At 44.2% G+C, this 20,793-nt stretch overlaps 1 protein-coding gene across 1 annotated transcript in view; it reads right to left on the bottom strand.

Annotated features, from left to right (window-relative positions):
• LOC124712263 (ras-like protein family member 10B) overlaps positions 1-20,793 on the bottom strand; it is a 148,823-nt gene that overhangs the window by 38,107 nt on the left and 89,923 nt on the right. The window contains exon 3 of the mRNA XM_047242558.1: positions 4,646-4,849. Coding sequence (XP_047098514.1) covers positions 4,646-4,849 — 204 coding nt within the window. The remainder of the gene's footprint in view (positions 1-4,645; positions 4,850-20,793) is intronic.

The following is a 20,793-nucleotide window of genomic DNA, read 5'->3' on the forward strand; positions in this document are numbered from 1 at the left end:
GTGTCTGGAGCAAGTATGGTGGGTCTGACACACCGGTGTCAATGTGTTCTTTTTTCCATTTCCAGGAGTGTAATTTTTCTATTAAAACTGCTTATTAATATTTTGTTGCCAACTTCTAAAGTGAATGTTTTCAAAACTGTGGCTTATAGAGTTTTGCAAATTAAATGATCACAGTGCAGTCTGTTGAAAATCACCCAAAGGTGATCCATTGCCTTATAACCACATCAAGTTGTGTTCTACTGCAGTAAAAGCTGAGTACTATTAGTGTTGAAAGTTACATGTTCGTGTTTGTTAAGGGCTTGTTTCTTTATTTTATTGAAAGTATGTTTAGTTTGCTTTGCTACAGTGGTCAAGATTAAGGGCCCCCCTCCTCCATTAAAAGCAGTTCAAATGCACAAAGTTACTTAATTATAGAAAATTTTAATTACTCCCGCTATTCAAGTTAAATTCTGTACAATATTGGGTTCCTCTTGTGTATTAAAAGTGCATATTCATGATGTAACAGGATCCACAGTTTGTCTATTATGCTCATGCTAGATAACGTTTAATAGAAAGACCACTATCTATGAAAACAGTAACTTCTTCATTCAGAAGACAGTGAGAAATAATCTGTTAGTGAATTCCATTTAATTTTCATTTTAAGTAGAAAGGTGTATAGGAGTGAGAGACTTATTCTATGCACAATAACTAATTTTGCTGTGAACCATATCCATATTTCATGTCAGATAGGAATATGTTTGAAAAGTAATATTGAACCTATGTCCGATTTACGATTCTACAGTGAATATTAATAGTAACATTATTGAGACCATTCAGTTTGACTAAGTCCTCAACGTAATAGTGTGTTTCGTTATCTGTTATATTTATGCAAATAGTTTGTTCAGTTCTGTCAGCTCCAACTTTAAAGTGAACATATGCAGGTGCTATAGTTCATTGCACTCTCGGGTGACAGAGTATAGGCTGTGATTACCCATTGAAGTTACTTATTTTCAGTTTCTTGAACAAGAATGTTACTCATTTTTATGCCTAATTAGGCTAGCGACCATTTTTTATTATCATTTGGACACTGTGGATAGGTAAATTATTGTTTGTTACTGTTTGAATGTTTACGTAATTCTGACTTTCACTTCCGATAAGCCACCTCCGTTAGGTACATCACGGGCAACGTAACAAAATTCCTTTCAGAGGGTAACACTGCTCTGCTTCTTTGTACTGTAATTGCTTTAATAAAAATAATTTCATTATACGAACTGCCTCCAGCTTTTAGGTTATAGTATATCAATAGCACACGTTAAAGTTGAATGAACATGGGAACTCAAAGGGTCATCCGCTGCGGAGCCAATGTTCAACAATGTGCGCTAAACGGTGTGCTCCAAAACACCTGTGCTCGCACTATCATTAAACTCTGGTGACAGATAGGACACAGTAGGGCACGGAAGGTGGACCTGCTGCGGCGTTTCTGAGGTGGTCGTTCTCAGCTACCGGGTAACAATAGGCGGACTTTGGCCCTAAGACACGGAGAGCTAGATCGATCAACGACCCGAAAAAAAATATCGGCCGTGGTTTTGATGAGGGAGCTACTGGAATAAAAGAGCCGTCACAAGTGCGAATGGGGCGATACAGTTTGAAAAAGGGGATACTGCTTTGGTTCATACGACAAAATGAAGCATCAGAATAAAGCATCCTGAGGATTATTCAGACAAAACATGGCTTCCCACACAATACACCGTCAATAAGAACTGTGAAACTTCACGAGGGGTAGTCCCAAGCAAAAGTGACAGCCATTGGTTAATCACTGTGCCATGCACGACACTTGTCGTATACAGGGTGTCCCAGAAGGAATCGTCAATGTTCAGGGATGTTACAAGTATGCTTATTTGAAGCAAAAAACTTCATATCGACATATGCTCTATTCCGAATGGTTTTCGAGATAGAACACATTACATTTAATGTACATTGTTACCCTTTAAGAAGGAATTAACACAATGGGACGGAATTCGGTAGATGTTATGTACATGTACCGACAAAAAAGAAAAATTGGACGATTTATCCGAGAGGAAGGACATTACAAATTGAGCAAGTCAGTGAGGCGTTGGCCCACCTCTGGCCCCCTTGAAGAACTTATTCGGCTTGGATTAGATTGATGGAGTTGTTGGATGTCTTTGTGAGGAATATCGTACCAAATTCGGTCCAGTTGGCGCGTTAGATAGTCGAAAACATGAGCAGGTTGAAGAGCTCTGCCCATTATGCTCCAAATGTTCTAAATTGCGGAGAGACCAGTCGACCGTACTCGCAATGATAGGGTTCGACAAGCACGAAGACAAGTAGTGGATTAGATTAGAGATTAGATTAATCATTCATTCCATAGACCCATAAAAGAGGGAATCCTCCTGGGTGTGGAACATGTCAGATAGACACATTACAAAAATTTAATTAGAAAAACTTGAGTTTCATTAATTTTAATGACCCTCAGTCAATAAACAGTAAAATTATGTACATGAATTAAATGTAAACTACTAATATTTACAGGTTTAATGCTTATAACTGCTTTAATTAAATCCATCATTCAGACATTTGCTAATTTCTTGGCGATTACAACCAAGTATTGTCAAAAATTAAAGTATAATAAATTTTCATTAAAATGGTCTACTGCACTTGTTGAGAGACTCATGGATGTAATAGAAGGAGTTTGCCACCAAATATTCTTTTAAATTATGTTTAAATTGTGCCTTGTCTGAAACTAAACTCTTAATGGTTGCTGGTAACTTATTGAAAATATGCGTTGCTGAATACTGGACTCCTTTCTGGGCAAGAGTAAGCGATTTTAAATCTTTATGTATATTGTTATTATTCCTAGTATTGATACTGTGTACTAAGCAGTTAGTTGGAAAAAGAGATGTATTGAAACTTCCTGGCAGATTAAAACTGTGTGCCGGACCGAGACTCGAACTCGGGACCTTTGCCTTTCGGGGGCAAGTGCTCTACCAACCGAGCTACCCAAGCACGACTCACGCCCCGTCCTCACAGCTTTACTTCTGCCAGTACCTCGTCTCCCACCTTCCAAAGAGATGTATTATTTACAACAAACTTCATTAAGGAATAAATATACTGAGAAGCTGTGGTTAATATGCCCAATTCCTTGAATAGGTTTCGACGTGATATTCTTGGATTTACACTACTCATTACTCTTATTATACGCTTCTGTACTCTAAAAAATTGTTCTCTGTTTGTGGAGTTACCCCAAAATATGATACCATATGACGTAATGGAGTGAACATAAGCAAAATATGCCAGTTTTTTTATATTTATATCTCCTATGTCTGACATCATTCGCATTGCAAACACAGACTTGTTTAGGCGCTTTAGCAGTTCGTTAGTATGTTGCTTCCAACTGAATTTATTATCAAGTTGTAATCTCAAGAATTTTACACTCTCAACCTCTTCTATTTCCATGTCATCATATTTTATACACACACCAGAAGGAAATCTCTTGGAAGTTCTGAACTGCATATAGTGGGTCTTTTCAAAGTTTAATGACAGCGAATTTGCTATGAACCACTTATTAATGTCAGTAAAAATCTGATTAGCTACCTTTTCTAAATTTATATTTGATTTACTATTTATTGCAATGTTTGTATCATCTGCAAATAAGACAAACTTGGCATCTGGTAATGTAACAGATGACAGGTCATCGTACCAAATTCTGCCGACACACATTTGCTGTGTGTCGGCTGGTATTACCTTAATGAAATGTAAGCCAAGTATGGCCTGTCATGAAGGCAACAAAAAGGTGCGTAGAATAACGTCGACGTTATGCTGTGCTGTAAGGGTGCCGCGGATGACAACCAAAGGAGTCCTAGTGTGAAGAGAACTGGTCGTCGAGTAGTATGCAGACGACAGATTGGTATCCCATCAAAGTCCAGGCGTCTCCAGACGCTAGTCATTGGGGCTCTGTTCGAATTGGGACTCATCACTGAAGACAGACAGGATCTCTTCCCAAATGAGATTATTTGGAGAATTATTGGCCGAGCCCTCCAGCCAGCTCGAGATTGTGACGCTCTAACATGTCAGCTGGACAAAATTTGGCACGCCATCCCTCTGGAGCACATCCTACAACCCTACCAAACAATGCCACAGCGAATAACTGCCTGACTGCATATATGCCAGAGGTGGACCAATGCGTTATTGATTTACTCAGTTTGTCAAGCTGTTTCTCTTGAGAATTCATCCAATTTTTCTAAAGTTGCAATAATTTTTTTGTCTATACGTGTACATCACATCTACAGATTTCTGTCCCATTCGAATAATTCCTTCATGGTGCGTGTATTTCGGAAACCATGGGGAATAGGGTGTATATCAATATTAAATTTTTCACTTCAAATGAGGGTTCCTGTCATATCGCTGGATAGCGACCGTTCCCCCTGAGACACCCTGCAGACGGACGTGATAATGCTGCACTTCTAAGAATGATGGATTATACACTGTTGCCACTTCCCTCTGCCTGCTCCTCGGGCATAAACTTGATGGTGCTGCCGCCCTGACCAGGCCTCCATTTCGCTTTGCAGAGTTACGCTAAAGACAGCAGAAATGTTCATCACAATTCGAAGTGGAACTGGAAATGTCGTTGTTTACACTCCGTACTCACCAGCACGTACGCGTTGGCGCTCCTGAGTCCGTAGAAGCGGAAGTCGGCCCACTCGTAGAAGGAGTTGATGGGGAAGTAGGGGATGACGGGTATGTCGGAGACCTTGAGCTCGTAGAGGCGCTCGTTGATCACCACGGTGGGATAATAGGCGTAGCGGCGGTCCGTCGCCGAGTAGTCGTCGCTGAACTCGTTCCACACGAACTGCTGCGCACACAACGGCCGCCGTCCGCAAATAAGCATCACAGTCTTTCTGTTCCGTTACATACAAATGAAATAATTTGACGCGCTTTGCAAGAGACTCGTTAAAATTTACACTTATCTTACACTACTGGCCATTAAAATTGCTACACCACGAAGAAGGCGTGCTACAGACGCGAAATTTAACCGACAGGAAGAAGATGCAGTGATATGCAAATGACGTGGTCGATGGGATTTAAGTCAGAGGAAAGGGCAAGCCAATCCACTCGTCAAGTAACCTCTCGTTCCAAGAGTTGCTCCACCTTAGCGGTTCGATGTGGTCGCGTACTGCAATCCATACCAATGTGGTCAGGACTGCATGCACCCGTGTAAACAGGCACGTGTGGAAGGAGTACAGCGTCACAATAATGTTGACCTGTGAGTGTGCCGTGCTAAGATTTGGAAAGCAATACGCCCTTGCTGTGTTATACCTCACCACACCCCAACACCTGGACCACCCATACGGTCAAGGTCGACAGTGTTCCTTGGTGCATTACGCATTTCTACCTCTTGCCATACGAGAGAACGTCCAACATTGATGAAATGATCGTTTTGGTGGGCTAGGTGGAGGTACGAGGGTTGCCCAGAAAGTAATGCACCGCATTTTTTTTCCTTCAACAGTTCTTTATTGAACGTAATAAGAATTACACACACGAAAGAATGGTTTTTTTATCTACACATCCTGTTTTTCCACGTAATCTCCATTCCATTCTATGGCCTTACTCTAGCGTGAAACAATGGCGTACATGCCGTAACGGTACCGACCCTTGTCCTGGTGAAGGAGCCAGTGCTTCGCTGTGTGAATCACCTCATCGTTCTCAAAATGTCTTCCACGAATGGCATCCTTTAATGGCCTAAACAAGTAGAAGTCCGAGGAGGCTAGGTCTGGTGTGTCAGGTGCGACAGCCGTGGATGGTCTCCCCGACCGCCGCAAATCGTGGAGCTCCGCCGAACCGCCTTCTGATGACCTCTCCCTCCGTGCCCAGCGACTAACTGTACTTCTGTCGTCAGCAGGTGCTCCAAAGACTTTGCACAAGCGTTTGTGGATATTCCCCACAGTTTCTTTCTCTGCAGTGAGAAATTCAGTGACGGCACGTTACTTCTAACGTACATCAGCTACAGACGCCCTTTTGGAGCTGTCCTACAGCTACGCTATCGGTCGCAAGTGACGGAAACTTCGAGTCCTCACTCAGGAGACTTCAAATACTGTATACGTAACGTTTCGCACTCGTAGAATTATTTTCGGCTAAGAAAAAAAAAATTCGGTGTATTACTTTCTAGGCAACCCTCGTATAACTTTGCATGGGCATAATTAATAAGTGATGGTACTGATCCCCCATGGTACACAAAAGGCTTTAGAAAGCTGTTTCAGAAGCAGCGAAAAAAGCATGCCAAATTTAAAAGATCGCAAAATCCCCAAGACTGGCAAAGTTTCGCAGAAGTTCGAAATATAGCGCAAACTTCAATGCGAGAAGCTTTTAATAATTTCCACAACGAAATTCTGTCTCGAAAAACCCAAAGAGATTTTGGTCGTACATAAAGTAAACCATTGGCAAGACGCAATCAGTACCATCACTGCGCGATAACAAAGGTGAAGTCCATGACGACAGTGCCACTAAAGCAGAGTTGCTAATCACGATTTTCCGAAACTCCTTTACCAAGGAAGACGAAGTAAGTATTCCTGAATCCCAATCAAGAACAACTGTCAAGATGAGAAACATAGAAGTAGATATCCTCAGTGTAAAAATGGTTCAAATGGCTCTGAGCACTATGCGACTTAACTTCTGAGGTCATCAGTCGCCTAGAACTTAGAACTAATTAAACTTAACTAACCTAAGGACATCACACACATCCATGCCCGAGGCAGGATTCGAACCTGCGACCGTAACGGTCACGCGGTTCCAGACTGAAGCGCCCTTAACCGCACGACCACACCGGCCGGCGTCCTCAGTGTAACAAAGCAGTTTAAATCATTTAATAAAGTCAAGGCCTCCGGTTCAGATTGTATACCAGTCAGGTTCCTCTCAGAGTATGCTGAGACAATAGCTCCATATTTAGCAATCATATGCAACCATTCGCTCACAGAAAGATCAGTACCTAAAGACTGGAAAATTGCTCAAGTCACACCAATACCCAAAAAGGGAAGTAGGAGTAATCCGCTGAATTACGTGCCCGTATCACTAACGTCGATTTGCAGTAGGGTTTTGGAACATATACTGCATTCGAACATTATGAAGTACCTCGAAGAAAACGATTTACTGACACATAGTCAGCACGGTTTCAGAAAATATCGTTCTTGCAAAACACAACTAACACTTTATACTCATGAATTAATGAGTGCTATCGACAGGGTATGTCAATTTGATTCCATATTTTTAGATTTCCAGAAGGCTTTCGACACCGTTCCTCGCAAGCGTCTTCTAACCAAACTGCGTGCCTATGGAATATCGCCTCAGATGTGCAAATGGATTCGTGATTTCCTGTCAGAAAGGTCACAGTTCGTAGTAATAGACGAAAAATCATCGAGTAAAACAGAAGTAATACCCAGCGTTCCTCAGGGAAGTGTTATAGGCCCTCTATTGTTTCTAACGAATTGCAAAATGATTGAGATAAGATATCTGTATGGTGCGAAAAGTGGCAATTGATCCTAAATAAAGAAAAGTGAGAAGTTATTCACATGAGTGCTAAAAGAAATCCGCTAAATTTCGATTACGCGATAAGTCGCACCAATATGATGGCTGTAAATTCAACTAAATACTTAGGGATTACAATTACAAATAACCTAAATTGGAACGATCACATAGATAATGTTGTGGGTAGCGCAAACCAATGAATGCGATTCATTGGCAGAACACGTAGAAGGTGCAGCAGGTTTACAAAAGAGAGTGCGTACACCACGCTTGTCCGCCCTATTCTGGAGTATTGTTGTGCGGTGTGGGACCCGCATCAGGTTTATTTAATTTAATCGTATGGTGATTTTATACAATATACAGTTGATACAAGGCAAATGATTTAATACAATATAAATATGATATAAGAAAAGATGAAACCTTAAAGTCCGTGTTTTCAACCAGTTAATTTACACTCCTGGAAATGGAAAAAAGAACACATTGACACCGGTGTGTCAGACCCACCATACTTGCTCCGGACACTGCGAGAGGGCTGTACAAGCAATGATCACACGCACGGCACAGCGGACACACCAGGAACCGCGGTGTTGGCCGTCGAATGGCGCTAGCTGCGCAGCATTTGTGCACCGCCGCCGTCAGTGTCAGCCAGTTTGCCGTGGCATACGGAGCTCCATCGCAGTCTTTAACACTGGTAGCATGCCGCGACAGCGTGGACGTGAACCGTATGTGCAGTTGACGGACTTTGAGCGAGGGCGTATAGTGGGCATGCGGGAGGCCGGGTGGACGTACCGCCGAATTGCTCAACACGTGGGGCGTGAGGTCTCCACAGTACATCGATGTTGTCGCCAGTGGTCGGCGGAAGGTGCACGTGCCCGTCGACCTGGGACCGGACCGCAGCGACGCACGGATGCACGCCAAGACCGTAGGATCCTACGCAGTGCCGTAGGGGACCGCACCACCACTTCCCAGCAAATTAGGGACACTGTTGCTCCTGGGGTATCGGCGAGGACCATTCGCAACCGTCTCCATGAAGCTGGGCTACGGTCCCGCACACCGTTAGGCCGTCTTCCGCTCACGCCCCAACATCGTGCAGCCCGCCTCCAGTGGTGTCGCGACAGGCGTGAATGGAGGGACGAATGGAGACGTGTCGTCTTCAGCGATGAGAGTCGCTTCTGCCTTGGTGCCAATGATGGTCGTATGCGTGTTTGGCGCCGTGCAGGTGAGCGTCACAATCAGGACTGCATACGACCGAGGCACACAGGGCCAACACCCGGCATCATGGTGTGGGAAGCGATCTCCTACACTGGCCGTACACCACTGGTGATCGTCGAGTGGACACTGAATAGTGCACGGTACATCCAAACCGTCATCGAACCCATCGTTCTACCATTCCTAGACTGGCAAGGGAACTTGCTGTTCCAACAGGACAATGCACGTCCGCATGTATCCCGTGCCACCCAACGTGCTCTAGAAGGTGTAAGTCAACTACCCTGGCCAGCAAGGTCTCCGGATCTGTCCCCCATTGAGCATGTTTGGGACTGGATGAAGCGTCGTCTCACGCGGTCTGCACGTCCAGCACGAACGCTGGTCCAACTGAGGCGCCAGGTGGAAATGGCATGGCAAGCCGTTCCACAGAACTACATCCAGCATCTCTACGATTGTCTCCATGGGAGAATAGCAGCCTGCATTGCTGCGAAAGGTGGATATACACTGTACTAGTGCCGACATTGTGCATGCTCTGTTGCCTGTGTCTATGTGCCTGTGGTTCTGTCAGTGTGATCATGTGATGTATCTGACCCCAGGAATGTGTCAATAAAGTTTCCCCTTCCTGGGACAATGAATTCACGGTGTTCTTATTTCAATTTCCAGGAGTGTAGCTGGGTGTGAGTGAACAAGTCATCGGAAATTCCAGGATATGAATGAAGTGGACAGCGTTGGACTAAATGTTCAGTTGTGTGTTCTTCTTGATTACATTCACGCATTGGTGAACAGATCCAGCCCCATTTTTACCTGAAGTAGCTACAACAACCATGTCCAGTCCCTAACCTGTTGAGGCGGCACCAAAGTATCCTCGGTAGGTCAAAACCTTTTGGCTTCTTCAAGGTGATGGGCTCTTGTTCTCAATGTGTTTGTTAACCGTTCATGCTTCCAGTCCGGCCGTGGTGACCGAGCGGTTCTAGGCGCTTCAGTTTGGAACCGCGCGACCGCTACAACCGCAGGTTCGAATCCTGCTTCGGGCATGGATGTGTGTGATGTCCTTAGGTTAGTTAGGTTTAAGTAGTTCTAAGTTCTAGGTGACTGATCAGCTCAGATGTTAAGTCCCATAGTGCTCAGAACCATTTTGAACCATGCTTCCAGCTTTCATTTAGATCAAAACCATACGCGATGAGTTGTCCTGCAGTAACACTTACTGGTCTTCTTGATCGCAATCGTTGCTGTGGCGGATGACAGAATTCCTGGTGCAGTGGTAGAGATGGTGATGCAGAGATTTCCTTGGCCTCCCTCAGTAGAGCTTGTTTCCGCCTTAAGTGTGGTGGAGGGATGTGACTCAGTACAGGTAACCAGTGGCATGGGATTGATTTGATGGAACCAGTTATGCAGCGCATTGTGTCGTTAAGTTCTGTGTCTACCTTCTCCACATGTACACTATCCAACCAGAGAGGTGCACAGTACTCGGCAGCAGAGTACAGAAGACTGATGCCAGTTAAACGCAGACAGTCAGCAGAGGTTCCCCAGGTGGTACCACTGAGCTTATGTAGTATTTGGTCCTTGCAGCAACTTTATGAGAAAGCTTGGTGATGTGGTATTTGTAGCTCAGGGTTCTATCTAGAGTGATTCAGAGATATTTTGGGAAAGGATTGTACCTCAACGTTTGTCTATTGAGCAGAACTGTTGATTTGTAGTTGGCAGCACGATTCGCTAGCAGTGATGACATCGAAAAAGTACAAAGAAGGGCAGCTTGTTTTGTGTTGTCGTGAAATAGAGGAGATTGTGCCACAGGCATGATACGTGAATTGGAGTGTCTATCATTAAAACAAAAGCTTTTTTCGTTGTGACTGGATCAATCAGCAGCTTTGTCCTCCGATTGCGAAAACATTCTGTTGGTACCCACCTACATAGAGAGAAATGATCATCACGATAAAATAAGAGAAATCAGGGCTCGCACGGAAAAATTTAAGCGCTCGTTTTTCCCAAGCGCCGTTCGAGAGTGGAACGGTAGAGAGACAGCTTGAAGGTGGTTCATTGAACCCTCTGCCAGGCATTTTATTGTGAATAGCAGAGTAATCATGTAGAGGTCGATGTAAATGTACTGACTTTCAAATATTTGAAGACACTGGATTCACTGGTCAACGTTATTGTCCCTGTACTCCTTCCCCTGTGCGTTTTTTCATGGGTGTGTTGGGCCCTAACATCATTTTCATTGACTACAATGCGCGACCGCTTCGAGGTGCAAAGGTGGAGGAGCTCCTGGAACAAGGGATTATTCGGCGACTGGACTGGCCAATCCGTTACCCCGACTTAAATCCCATCAGGTACGCGTGGGACTCGATGGGGAGACGTATTGCTGCATCTCCGCATGCACCACTGACCATCCGACCATCCAACAGTTGTCAAACGCGCTTTTGAGGAATGGAAGGCCCTAGCACAAGAACCAGCTATCAACCTCGTGGTCAGCATGACAGCATGTTGCAAAGCGTGCTTTGCCGTACGTGATGATCACAACCCCAATTAAGAATCAGGTCCTGCCTTTTGTAGTATACATGGGACCGTCATAAATCGCAGTGAACTAAGTGTAATTACTGTCTTTCTACAAAAGTGGCACTTCTGTTCGTCTCATTGTGTGTGTGTTTCAATTACCTTCTGTACTGCACTGCACAGTACTGTACTGTACTGTACTGAGGCAATGCTTCCTGTGTGTGGTCTAACTTTCACGAAGTTACACTACTGGGCATTAAAATTGCTACACCAAGAAGAAATGCAGATGATAAACGGGTATTCATTGGACACGTATATTATACTAGATCTGACATGTGATTACATTTTCACGCAATTTGGTTGCATAGATCCTGAGAAATCAGTACCCAGAGCAACCTCCTCTGGCCTAATAACGGCCTTGATACGCCTGGGCATTGAGTCAAACAGAGCATGGATAACGTGTACAGGTACAGCTGCTCATGCAGCTTCAACACGATCCACCGTTCATCAAGATTAGTGACTGGCGTATTGTGACGAGCCAGTTGCCCGGCCACCATTGACCAGACGTTTTCAATTGGCGAGAGATCTGGAGAATGTGCTGGCCAGGGCAGCAGTCGAACATTTTCTGTACCCAGAAAGGCCCGTACAGGACCTGCAACATGCGGTCGTGCATTATCCTGCTGAAATATAGGGTTTCGCAGCGATCGAATGAAGGGTAGAGCCACGGGTCGTAACACATCTGAACTGTAACGTCCACTGTTCAAAGTGCCGTCAATGCGAACAAGAGGTGACCGAGACGTGTAACCAATGGCACCCCATACCATCACGCCGGGTGATACGCCAGTATGGCGATGACGAATAGACGCTTCCAATGTGCGTTCACCGCGATGTCGCCAAACACGGATGCTACCATCGTGATGCTGTAAACAGAACCTGGATTCATCCGAAAAAATGACGTTTTGACATTCGTGCACCCAGGTTCGTCGTTGAGTACACCATCGCAGGCGCTCCTGTCTGTGATACAACGCCAAGGGTAACCGCAGCCGTGGTCTCCGAGCTGATAGTCCATGCTGCTGCTAACGTCGTCGAAATATTCGTGCAGATGGTTGTTGTCTTGCAAACGTCCCTGTCTGTTGACTGAGGGATCGAGACGTGGCTGCACGATCCGTTACGGTCATGCGGATAAGATGCCTGTCATCTCGACTGCTAACGATACGAGGCCGTTGGGATCCAACACGGAGTTCCGTATTACCCTCCTGAACCCACCGATTCCATATTCTGCTAACAGTCATTGGATCTCGTCGAACGCGAGCAGCAATGTCGCTATACGACAAACCGCAATCGCAATAGGCTACAATCCGACCCTTATCAAATTCGGAAACATGATGGTACGCATTTCTCCTCCTTACACAGGCATCACAACAACGTTTCACCAGGCAACGCCGGTCAACTGCTGTTTGTGTATGAGAAATCGGTTGGAAGCTTTCCTCATGTCAGCACGCTGAAGGTGTCGCCACCGGCGCCAACCTTGTGTGAATGATCTGAAAAGCTAATCATTTGCATATCACAGCATCTTCTTCCTGTCGGTTAAATTTCGCGTCTGTAGCACGTCATCTTTGTGGTGTAGCAATTTTAATGGGCAGTAGTGTATGTTACTTGGCAGTGATTCATCCTACGAAAGTTACCTTGGTGCTAAAGTTTTGCACACCAGTGTAGTTATTCGACCTACTATCAAACCTTCAGCATTCGTCTAAAGCACCACATTTCATTGTGTTGTCGTCTTGTCTGAACTGTTTAGTGTTCACGTTCCACTTCAGTGCGATAAATGCCTTCAGAAATTTATGTTAGATGTTAAAAAATTCTTTTTTCTTGCTATTTGACATTTATGTTACATGTTAAAAAAATTCTTCTTTCTTGCTATTGCCTGTCTGTGTCTTATATGCTCTCATGCTATCTTCTTCGGCTATCGTTAGCTATTTTGCAGCTCAAATATAAAAAATTACCGACTACTTTTAGACTGCAATTCACTAATTTAATTCCGTCAGCATCGTCTGATTTAATTGGAATATATTAATTTTCATTATTTTCGATTTTACTTTTGTGAATGTTCATCTTATAACCTCTTCTCAGGACACTATGCACGCTGTTTCAATTCCTTTATCGGGTAGACAAAATTACCATGTTGTCGACAAACCTCGAAGTTTTTATTTCTTTTCCCCGTATTTTAATTCACTTTCTAAATTTCTTCGTGGCTTCGTTTGTTACCTCTTCCAGTAGACCTCGAATAACATCGGGGTGAGACTACAATGCTAAGTCCTTCCCTTCTCAAGCAACGTCTGTCTTTAAGGCCATTATTTTGTTATATTATTGTATAGAAATTCCTAGAAGGAATAGTAGGATTTTTGTGTTAGTGCATCGTACTGGGTCTTCTTCCGTTTCCCTAGCTCGATGCAGTGAATATTTCTGTCCTCGGACTTATGAAAACTTTTCATGTACGTGCATTGTGCAGTCTGAGCATACACCTTTAACACGTAGGGTAGGAAGCTTAAAACTTTATGATTTCTGCTCTCATACGTATGACAAAGTGCTTTTCTTCAAATTATGTTGCATTTTGGTGCATGAAGCAAATTAGCTCGAAACGAGCAAAGAAGGAATATAAAAGAAATACTGCAAATAGAATGGAGGTGTAATAAAAGGAGATGGACTTGCCGTCTTATGAGTTCCCCAAAACATCAGCAGGCGATTGCTTCTTGTTCTGGTGTTCGTGTCCATCCAACAGTTATTTAAATAAAATATGTTACAGTGCTTTCATGAATAACGGAACATCAGGAAGGCATTTTGAAACACTTTCTAGTCTTAAGTGCATATTTGATTCAGTTATAAGACGCATTTCGCGTCGTTTTTGTTATACGTTTCGAATAACCAAGAACAGAAGTATCTGACGCTTCGAAGAGTTCACTTGAGAAAAAAATGTTAGTCGTTTACACTTTAGACTATAATCGGAACGATTAGTTCACTTCTAAACGACGGCATCTGGCATTTTTGATTAAAAGACTTCCACCAGTAGCCGATGTGGTGGATTTTGACGTATTGACTACTTTCCTCATTATACCTACATGGTAAATAGCTACTCAAAGACATAACACTGACTAAAGCATAAAGCTGCGGATACCTATAAATACCAGAAATGTACATACGTATACATTGCTGGCCATTGCAATTCCAGAATGATGGCAACATGCAGAAAATGTCAGATTGTCGTCAAGTGTTCGACAAGCTTGGATATGTACATGATTAGCATTTCAACACAAAATAAGTAAGAGTAATACCATTAGCATTATGTAAACAAAGAAACATAACTGTGGTTCAAATGGCTCTGAGCACTATGGGACTTAACATCTGAGGTCATCAGTCCCCTAGAACTTAGAACTACTTAAACCTAACTAACCTAAGGACATCACACACATACATCCCCGAGGCAGGATTCGAACCTGCGACCCTAACAGTGGCGCGGTTCCGGACTGAAGCACCTAGAACCGCTCGGCCACCGCGGCGGGCCATTACTGTGCAGGTTTCACATTCAAAGTTGCCGTTTAAATGCCGGTTGTTGGAAGAAATTGTTATGCCTCGTGTAAGAAGGAGGGACGTCTACTGACATTTACCGGAATTCGACAGCGGCAATATCTTAGCCGACAGAAACGGCGGGTTATCGTTCTGCGATATCGCTGGTCGCTTCGGGCGGGATTCCACGAATGTCCGGCATATATGGAATCGATGCGTTTAGGATGGCCATACTCGATCGCAGAGGCGTCGCTTTGCTGGTGACCGAGAGGTTCGACATAGGCCGGCTTGGCACGGGGCCGCCCAGCAGCGCCGCTCGGTGGTTGGCAAGCAGCGCTTCCGCAGGCGTTAGTGGCGCTGCTACCGAACGTGATCGGCGCTCCAAATGGACGTTACTAGCAGTACAAGTTCTTCTCACCTTATGTAAAATAGTGTGGAACAGCTGGGGAATATCTCATTGAACTAGATTCGGCAGAAATTACACTAGAAACTTGTTGCTTTCTGTATAACATCGTCAGGGAAAGGTATGGGTGTAAACTTACGGACATACACTACTGGCCATTAAAACTGCTACACCACGAAGATGACGTGCTACAGACGCGAAATTTAACCGACAGGAAGAAGATGCTGCGATATGCAAATGATTAGCTTTTCAGAGCATTCACACAAGTTTGGCGCCGGTGACGACACCTACTACGTGCTGACATGAGGAAAGTTAGGCCGGCCGGAGTGGCCGAGCGGTCCTAGGCGCTACAGTTTGGAGCTGCGCGACCTCTACGGTCACACGTTCGAATCCTGCCTCGGGTACAGATGTGTGTGATGTCCTTAGGTTAGTTAGGTTAAGTAGTTCTAAGGTCTAGGGGACTGATGACCTCCGAAGTTAAGTCCCATAGTGCTCAGAGCCATTTGAACCATGAGGAAAGTTTCCAACCGATTTCTCATACACAAAAAGCAGTTGACTGGCGTTGCCTGTTGAAACGTTGTTGTGATGCCTCGTGTAAGAGGGAGAAATGCGTACAATCACGTTTACGACTTCTATAAAGGTCGGATTGTAGCCTATCGCGATTGCGGTTTATCGTATCGCGACATTGCTGCTCGCGTTGGTCGAGATCCAATGACCGTTAGCAGAATATGGAATTGGTGGGTTCAGGAGGGTAATACGGAACTCGGTGCTGGATCCCAACGGCCTCGTATCACTAGCAGTTGAGATGACAGGCATCTTATACACATGGCTGTAACGGATCGTGCAGCCACATCTCGATCCCTGAGTCAGCAGATGGGGACGTTTGTAAGATAACGAACAGTTCGACGACCTTTGCAGCAGCTTGGACTATCAACTCGGAGACCATGGCTGCGATTACCCTTGACGGTGCATCACAGACAAAGGCGCCTGCGATAGTGTACTCAACGACGAACCTGGGAGCACGAATGGCAAAACGTCATTTTTTCGGATGAATCCAGGCTCTGTTTACAGCATCATGTGTTTGGCGACATCGCGATGAACGCACATTGGAAGCATGTATTTGTCATCGCCATACTGGCGTATCACCTGGCGTGATGGTATGGGTGCCATTCGTTACACGTCTCGGTCACCTCTTGTTCGCATTGACGGCTCTTTGAACAGTGGACGTTACAGTTCAGATGTGTTACGACCCGTGGCTCTGCTCTTCATTCGATCGCTGCGAAACCCTATATTTCAGCAGGATAATGTACGACCGCATGTAGCAGATCCTGTACGGGCCTTTCTAGATACAGAAAATGTTCGACTGCTGCCCTGGCCACCACGTTCTCCAGATCTCTCACCAATTGAAATCGTCTGGTCAATGGTGGCCGAGGAACTAGCTCGTCACAATTCGCCAGTCGCTATTCTTGATGACCTGTGGTATCGTGTTGAAGCTGCATGGGCAGCTGTACCTGTACACACCATCCAAACTCTGTTTGACTCAATGCCCAGGTGTATCAAGGCCGTTATTACGGCCTGAGGTATTTGTTCTGGGTACTGATTTCTCAGGATGTATGCACCCAAATTGCGCGAAAATGTAATCACATATCAGTTGTAGTATAATATATTTGTCCAATGAATACCTGTTTATCATCTGCATTTCTTCTTGGTGTAGCAATTTCAATGGACAGCAGTGTACTTTGTGTTGCTGTGCTGGAGGGTGAGATACCAGTAGACAAATCTCTACCTGGAAGTGGCAATAAATGCATCCCAACACATTTTATGATTACTTCATGAATGAAGGTGAATGGAAATGAGTTAAGACTACATGGAATTTAAAGGGAAGCTTAACATGAAGCCGAGATGTTTGCTTGAAATACAACTTTGCATGTACTGTACTTGTAAAATATTTTCGCTATAGCAATATTTCCTGTATTAGTGGAATTTGGTGGAAATAAATATTACTTTTACTATCGGCTAAGTTTCTCTCTATTATGGACATGGTCAGTGAAACTGGTTTGGACTTTTTCTGTGATGGATTGCCACGTATTCTTCTTTGCGACCTACTTGCTGTAGTCGTCGCAGATCTCACTCATGTGGCACGCCACTTTTCAGTGTCAATGGCAAAATATCTGAATTTTGTTTGGTCCGTGTGTTTCCATGTCCAACGCCACTATCCACGAGAGTACAAACTAATCATTTCCTCTTTGTAGCAGCGCCAGGGGCGATGCGGCCCACGACTCGTGCTTTAGCAGCGCTGCACTCGCGTGTCTGAAGTACTGGTGCGGCTGTGATGTAGTCTGAACGCTACCATTACCGTCTTGCTCGTAAATTAGCGGAAAGAATCATTACTACTTGACTATACGATTGGAAATCAGTCACCGCGGTAATTAAAACGTTAAAATCGTAGGAGTGATACGCTCCGAAACATTTAAAAGGGAACTACATAAACTAGAAGTAGGGATAGACACAAGGACATTCAGTGGAAAAGCGGTAGCCAAATGTAATTAATCCACAAACGAGGTAACCCAAAGTAACCCGAGTGCTTTATCCGGCATAAAACAGGGAGTCACAGATACATATTTATACAGGGTGGTCCATTGATCGTGACTGGGCCAAATAGCTCAGGAAATAAGCGTCAAACGAAAAAACTGCAAACAACGAAACTTGTATAGCTTGAAGGGGGAAACCAGATGGCGCTATGGTTGGCCCGCTAGATGGCGCTGCCATAGGTCAAACAGATATCAACTGTGTTTTTTTAAATAGGAACCCCCATTTTTTATTACATATTCGTGTAGCTCGTAAAGAAATATGAATGTTTTAGTTGGACCACTTTTTTCGCTTTGTGATATATGGCGCTGTAATAGTCACAAACATATGGCTCACAATTTTAGACGAACAGTTGGTAACAGGCAGGATTTTTAAATTAAAATACAGAACTTATGTACGTCTGATCATTTTTGATTTCGGTTGTTCCAGTGTGATACACGCACCTTTGCGAAATTATCATTTCTGAGAACGCATGCTGTTACGGCGTGAGTACCTGTAAATACCACATTAATGCAATAAATGCTCAAAATGATGTCCATCAACCTCAATGCATTTGCAATACGTGTAACGACATTCATCTCAACAGCGAATTGTTCGACTTCGTAATGTTCGCACATGTATTGACAATGCGCTGACGCATGTTGTTAGGGGTTGTCTGTGGATCACGATAGCAAATATCCTTCAAATTTCCCCACAGAAAGAAATCCGGGGACGTCAGATCCGGTGAACGTGCGGACCATGGTATGGTGCCGTGAAACATCTTGTAGTAGCATCGGTAGAACATTACGTAGGAAATCAGCATACACTGTACCATTTAGATTGCCATCGATAAAATGGGGGGCAATTATCCTTCCTCCCATAATGCCACGCTATACATTAACCCGCCAAGGTCGCTGATGTTCCACTTGTTGCAGCCATCGTTGATTTTCCGTTGCCCAATAGTGCGCATTATGCCAGTTTACGTTACCGCTGTTGGTGAATGACGCTGCGTCGCTAAATAGAACGTGTGCAAAAAATCTATCATGGTCCCGTAATTTCTCTTGTGCCCAGTGGCAGAACTGTACACCACGTTCAAAGTAGTCGCCATGCAACTCCTGGTGCATAGAAATATGGTCCGGGTGCAATCGTTGTTGATGTAGCATTCTCAACACCGACGTTTTTGAGATTCCCGATTCTCGCGCAGTTTGTCTGCTACTGATGTGCGGATTAGCCGCGACAGTAGCTAAAACACCTACTTGGGCATCATCATTTGTTCCAGGTCGTGGTTGACGTTTCACATGTGGCTGAACACTTCCTGTTTCCTTAACGTAACTATCCGGCGAACGGTCCGGACACTTGGATGATGTCGTCCAGGATACCGAGCAGCATACATACTACAGGCTCGTTGGGCATTTTGATCACAATAGCCATACATCAACACGATATAGACCTTTTCCGCAATTGGTAAACGGTCCATTTTAACACGGGTAATGTATCACGAAGCAAATACCGTCCATACTGGCGGAATGTTACGTGATACCACGTACTTATACGTTTGTGACTATTACAGCACCACCTATCAAAAAGCGGAAAAAGTGGTCCACTTAAAACATTCATATTTCTTTACGTACTACACGAATATGTAATAAAAAATGGGGGTTTCTATTTAAAAAAAACGCAGTTGATATCCCTTTGAGCTATGGCAGCGCCATCTAGCGGACAAACCATAGCGCCATCTGGTTTCCCCCTTCAAGCTAGACGAGTTTCGTTGTTTAAAGTTTTTTCGTTTGATGCTTCTTTCGTTAGATATTTGGCCCGGTCACTATCAATGGACCACCCTGTATGCACACTTGTCAGAACGTTTCGTTATTGCTTGCCACGCGGTCGGCACATCTGAACCGACAAGAAGGATAAAAAAAAATTGATCTGAAGATAGCGTTGTGGTATGAGGCAGAAATACTCCCCCAAAAACAGCATCCATGAGTTCCTCACTGTGTGCTGGACTGTCCGACACTCAACCGAGACAAGGTTTTCCTGCTACCAACACAACAGGCCTCATAAGCTTCTGGCACGACGTTGCTTCCCTCTTAGCCTCGGGCGCTGTTATGCCCGTAGACGCAGAGCCTATACTTCACCGTTAACGAGGATCCATGCGGCGTTTACGACCCGTTAATAGGCCAGAGAGGAGCGCGCAAGGAGCTGATAGCCTTCAAAATGGGCGGCGCTGCCTTCCAAGAGGATCTCATCTGAGAATAAAAGCCTAGGGCTTCATTTCAGGCCGGGTACTTTCTACATCAAATGACACAGCTTTTATTTCGAAAAGTCACTGCACCGTGCTAAATATTCGATATGTAAATTCCCCTCGTGTCGTATTGGCACTTAAAGTTCCTCATTTAACTTCTTTGGCAGTAGTCAGAGAGGTTGTTCGAAACCTCTCTGGATACCCCTCTCCACTCTGACCCGCACGATCGTGCGGGCTTGGTTTTAAATTTTCCGTGCCTCAGATACGTCACTTTCCTGTGTCACTTCCGACTGCGACGACTGTGCTAGCTCCCGGCTTGCGTTCAGTAGCGGTTTTGTTTCATGATGCGACCAGAAGAGCGCAGCAAATGACTTCAAACTTCCACGAGAAGATAGAGCCATGCGTCTGTTAGGTTTATTTTGCTCCATTTCATTAAATTAAGGCAATGCTACATTATTTTAGACTGAGAATGTTTCACTTAACATGTATATGTGTCTAAACAAGTGCATGAAGTGCCAGTTGGAAAATGTTTAAATTTTGGGGTAGCACGATCGTGCGTGTCAGATGTTAATCATGCCAAGCTTTGACGCTAACATCACTTTCACATGCAGACAGTATAGTAAATATTCGCACTAAGGTCTATGAACAAATAGAACAGCTTTGGTTTTTATATGCAAATAAAATATCCTTTTGTCTTTTAGGCTTAACAGATGAAGAAATAATACAGCTTATTTTGGAAGATTGAGCAGATGGAGTGTTATAGAGTTTGGTTCAAAACAAGGAAATCAACTCTAGAATCAATACTTCACTT

The sequence above is a fragment of the Schistocerca piceifrons genome, chromosome 8, assembly GCF_021461385.2.
Source record: "Schistocerca piceifrons isolate TAMUIC-IGC-003096 chromosome 8, iqSchPice1.1, whole genome shotgun sequence".
In the NCBI taxonomy this organism is placed as follows: Eukaryota; Metazoa; Arthropoda; class Insecta; order Orthoptera; family Acrididae; genus Schistocerca; species Schistocerca piceifrons.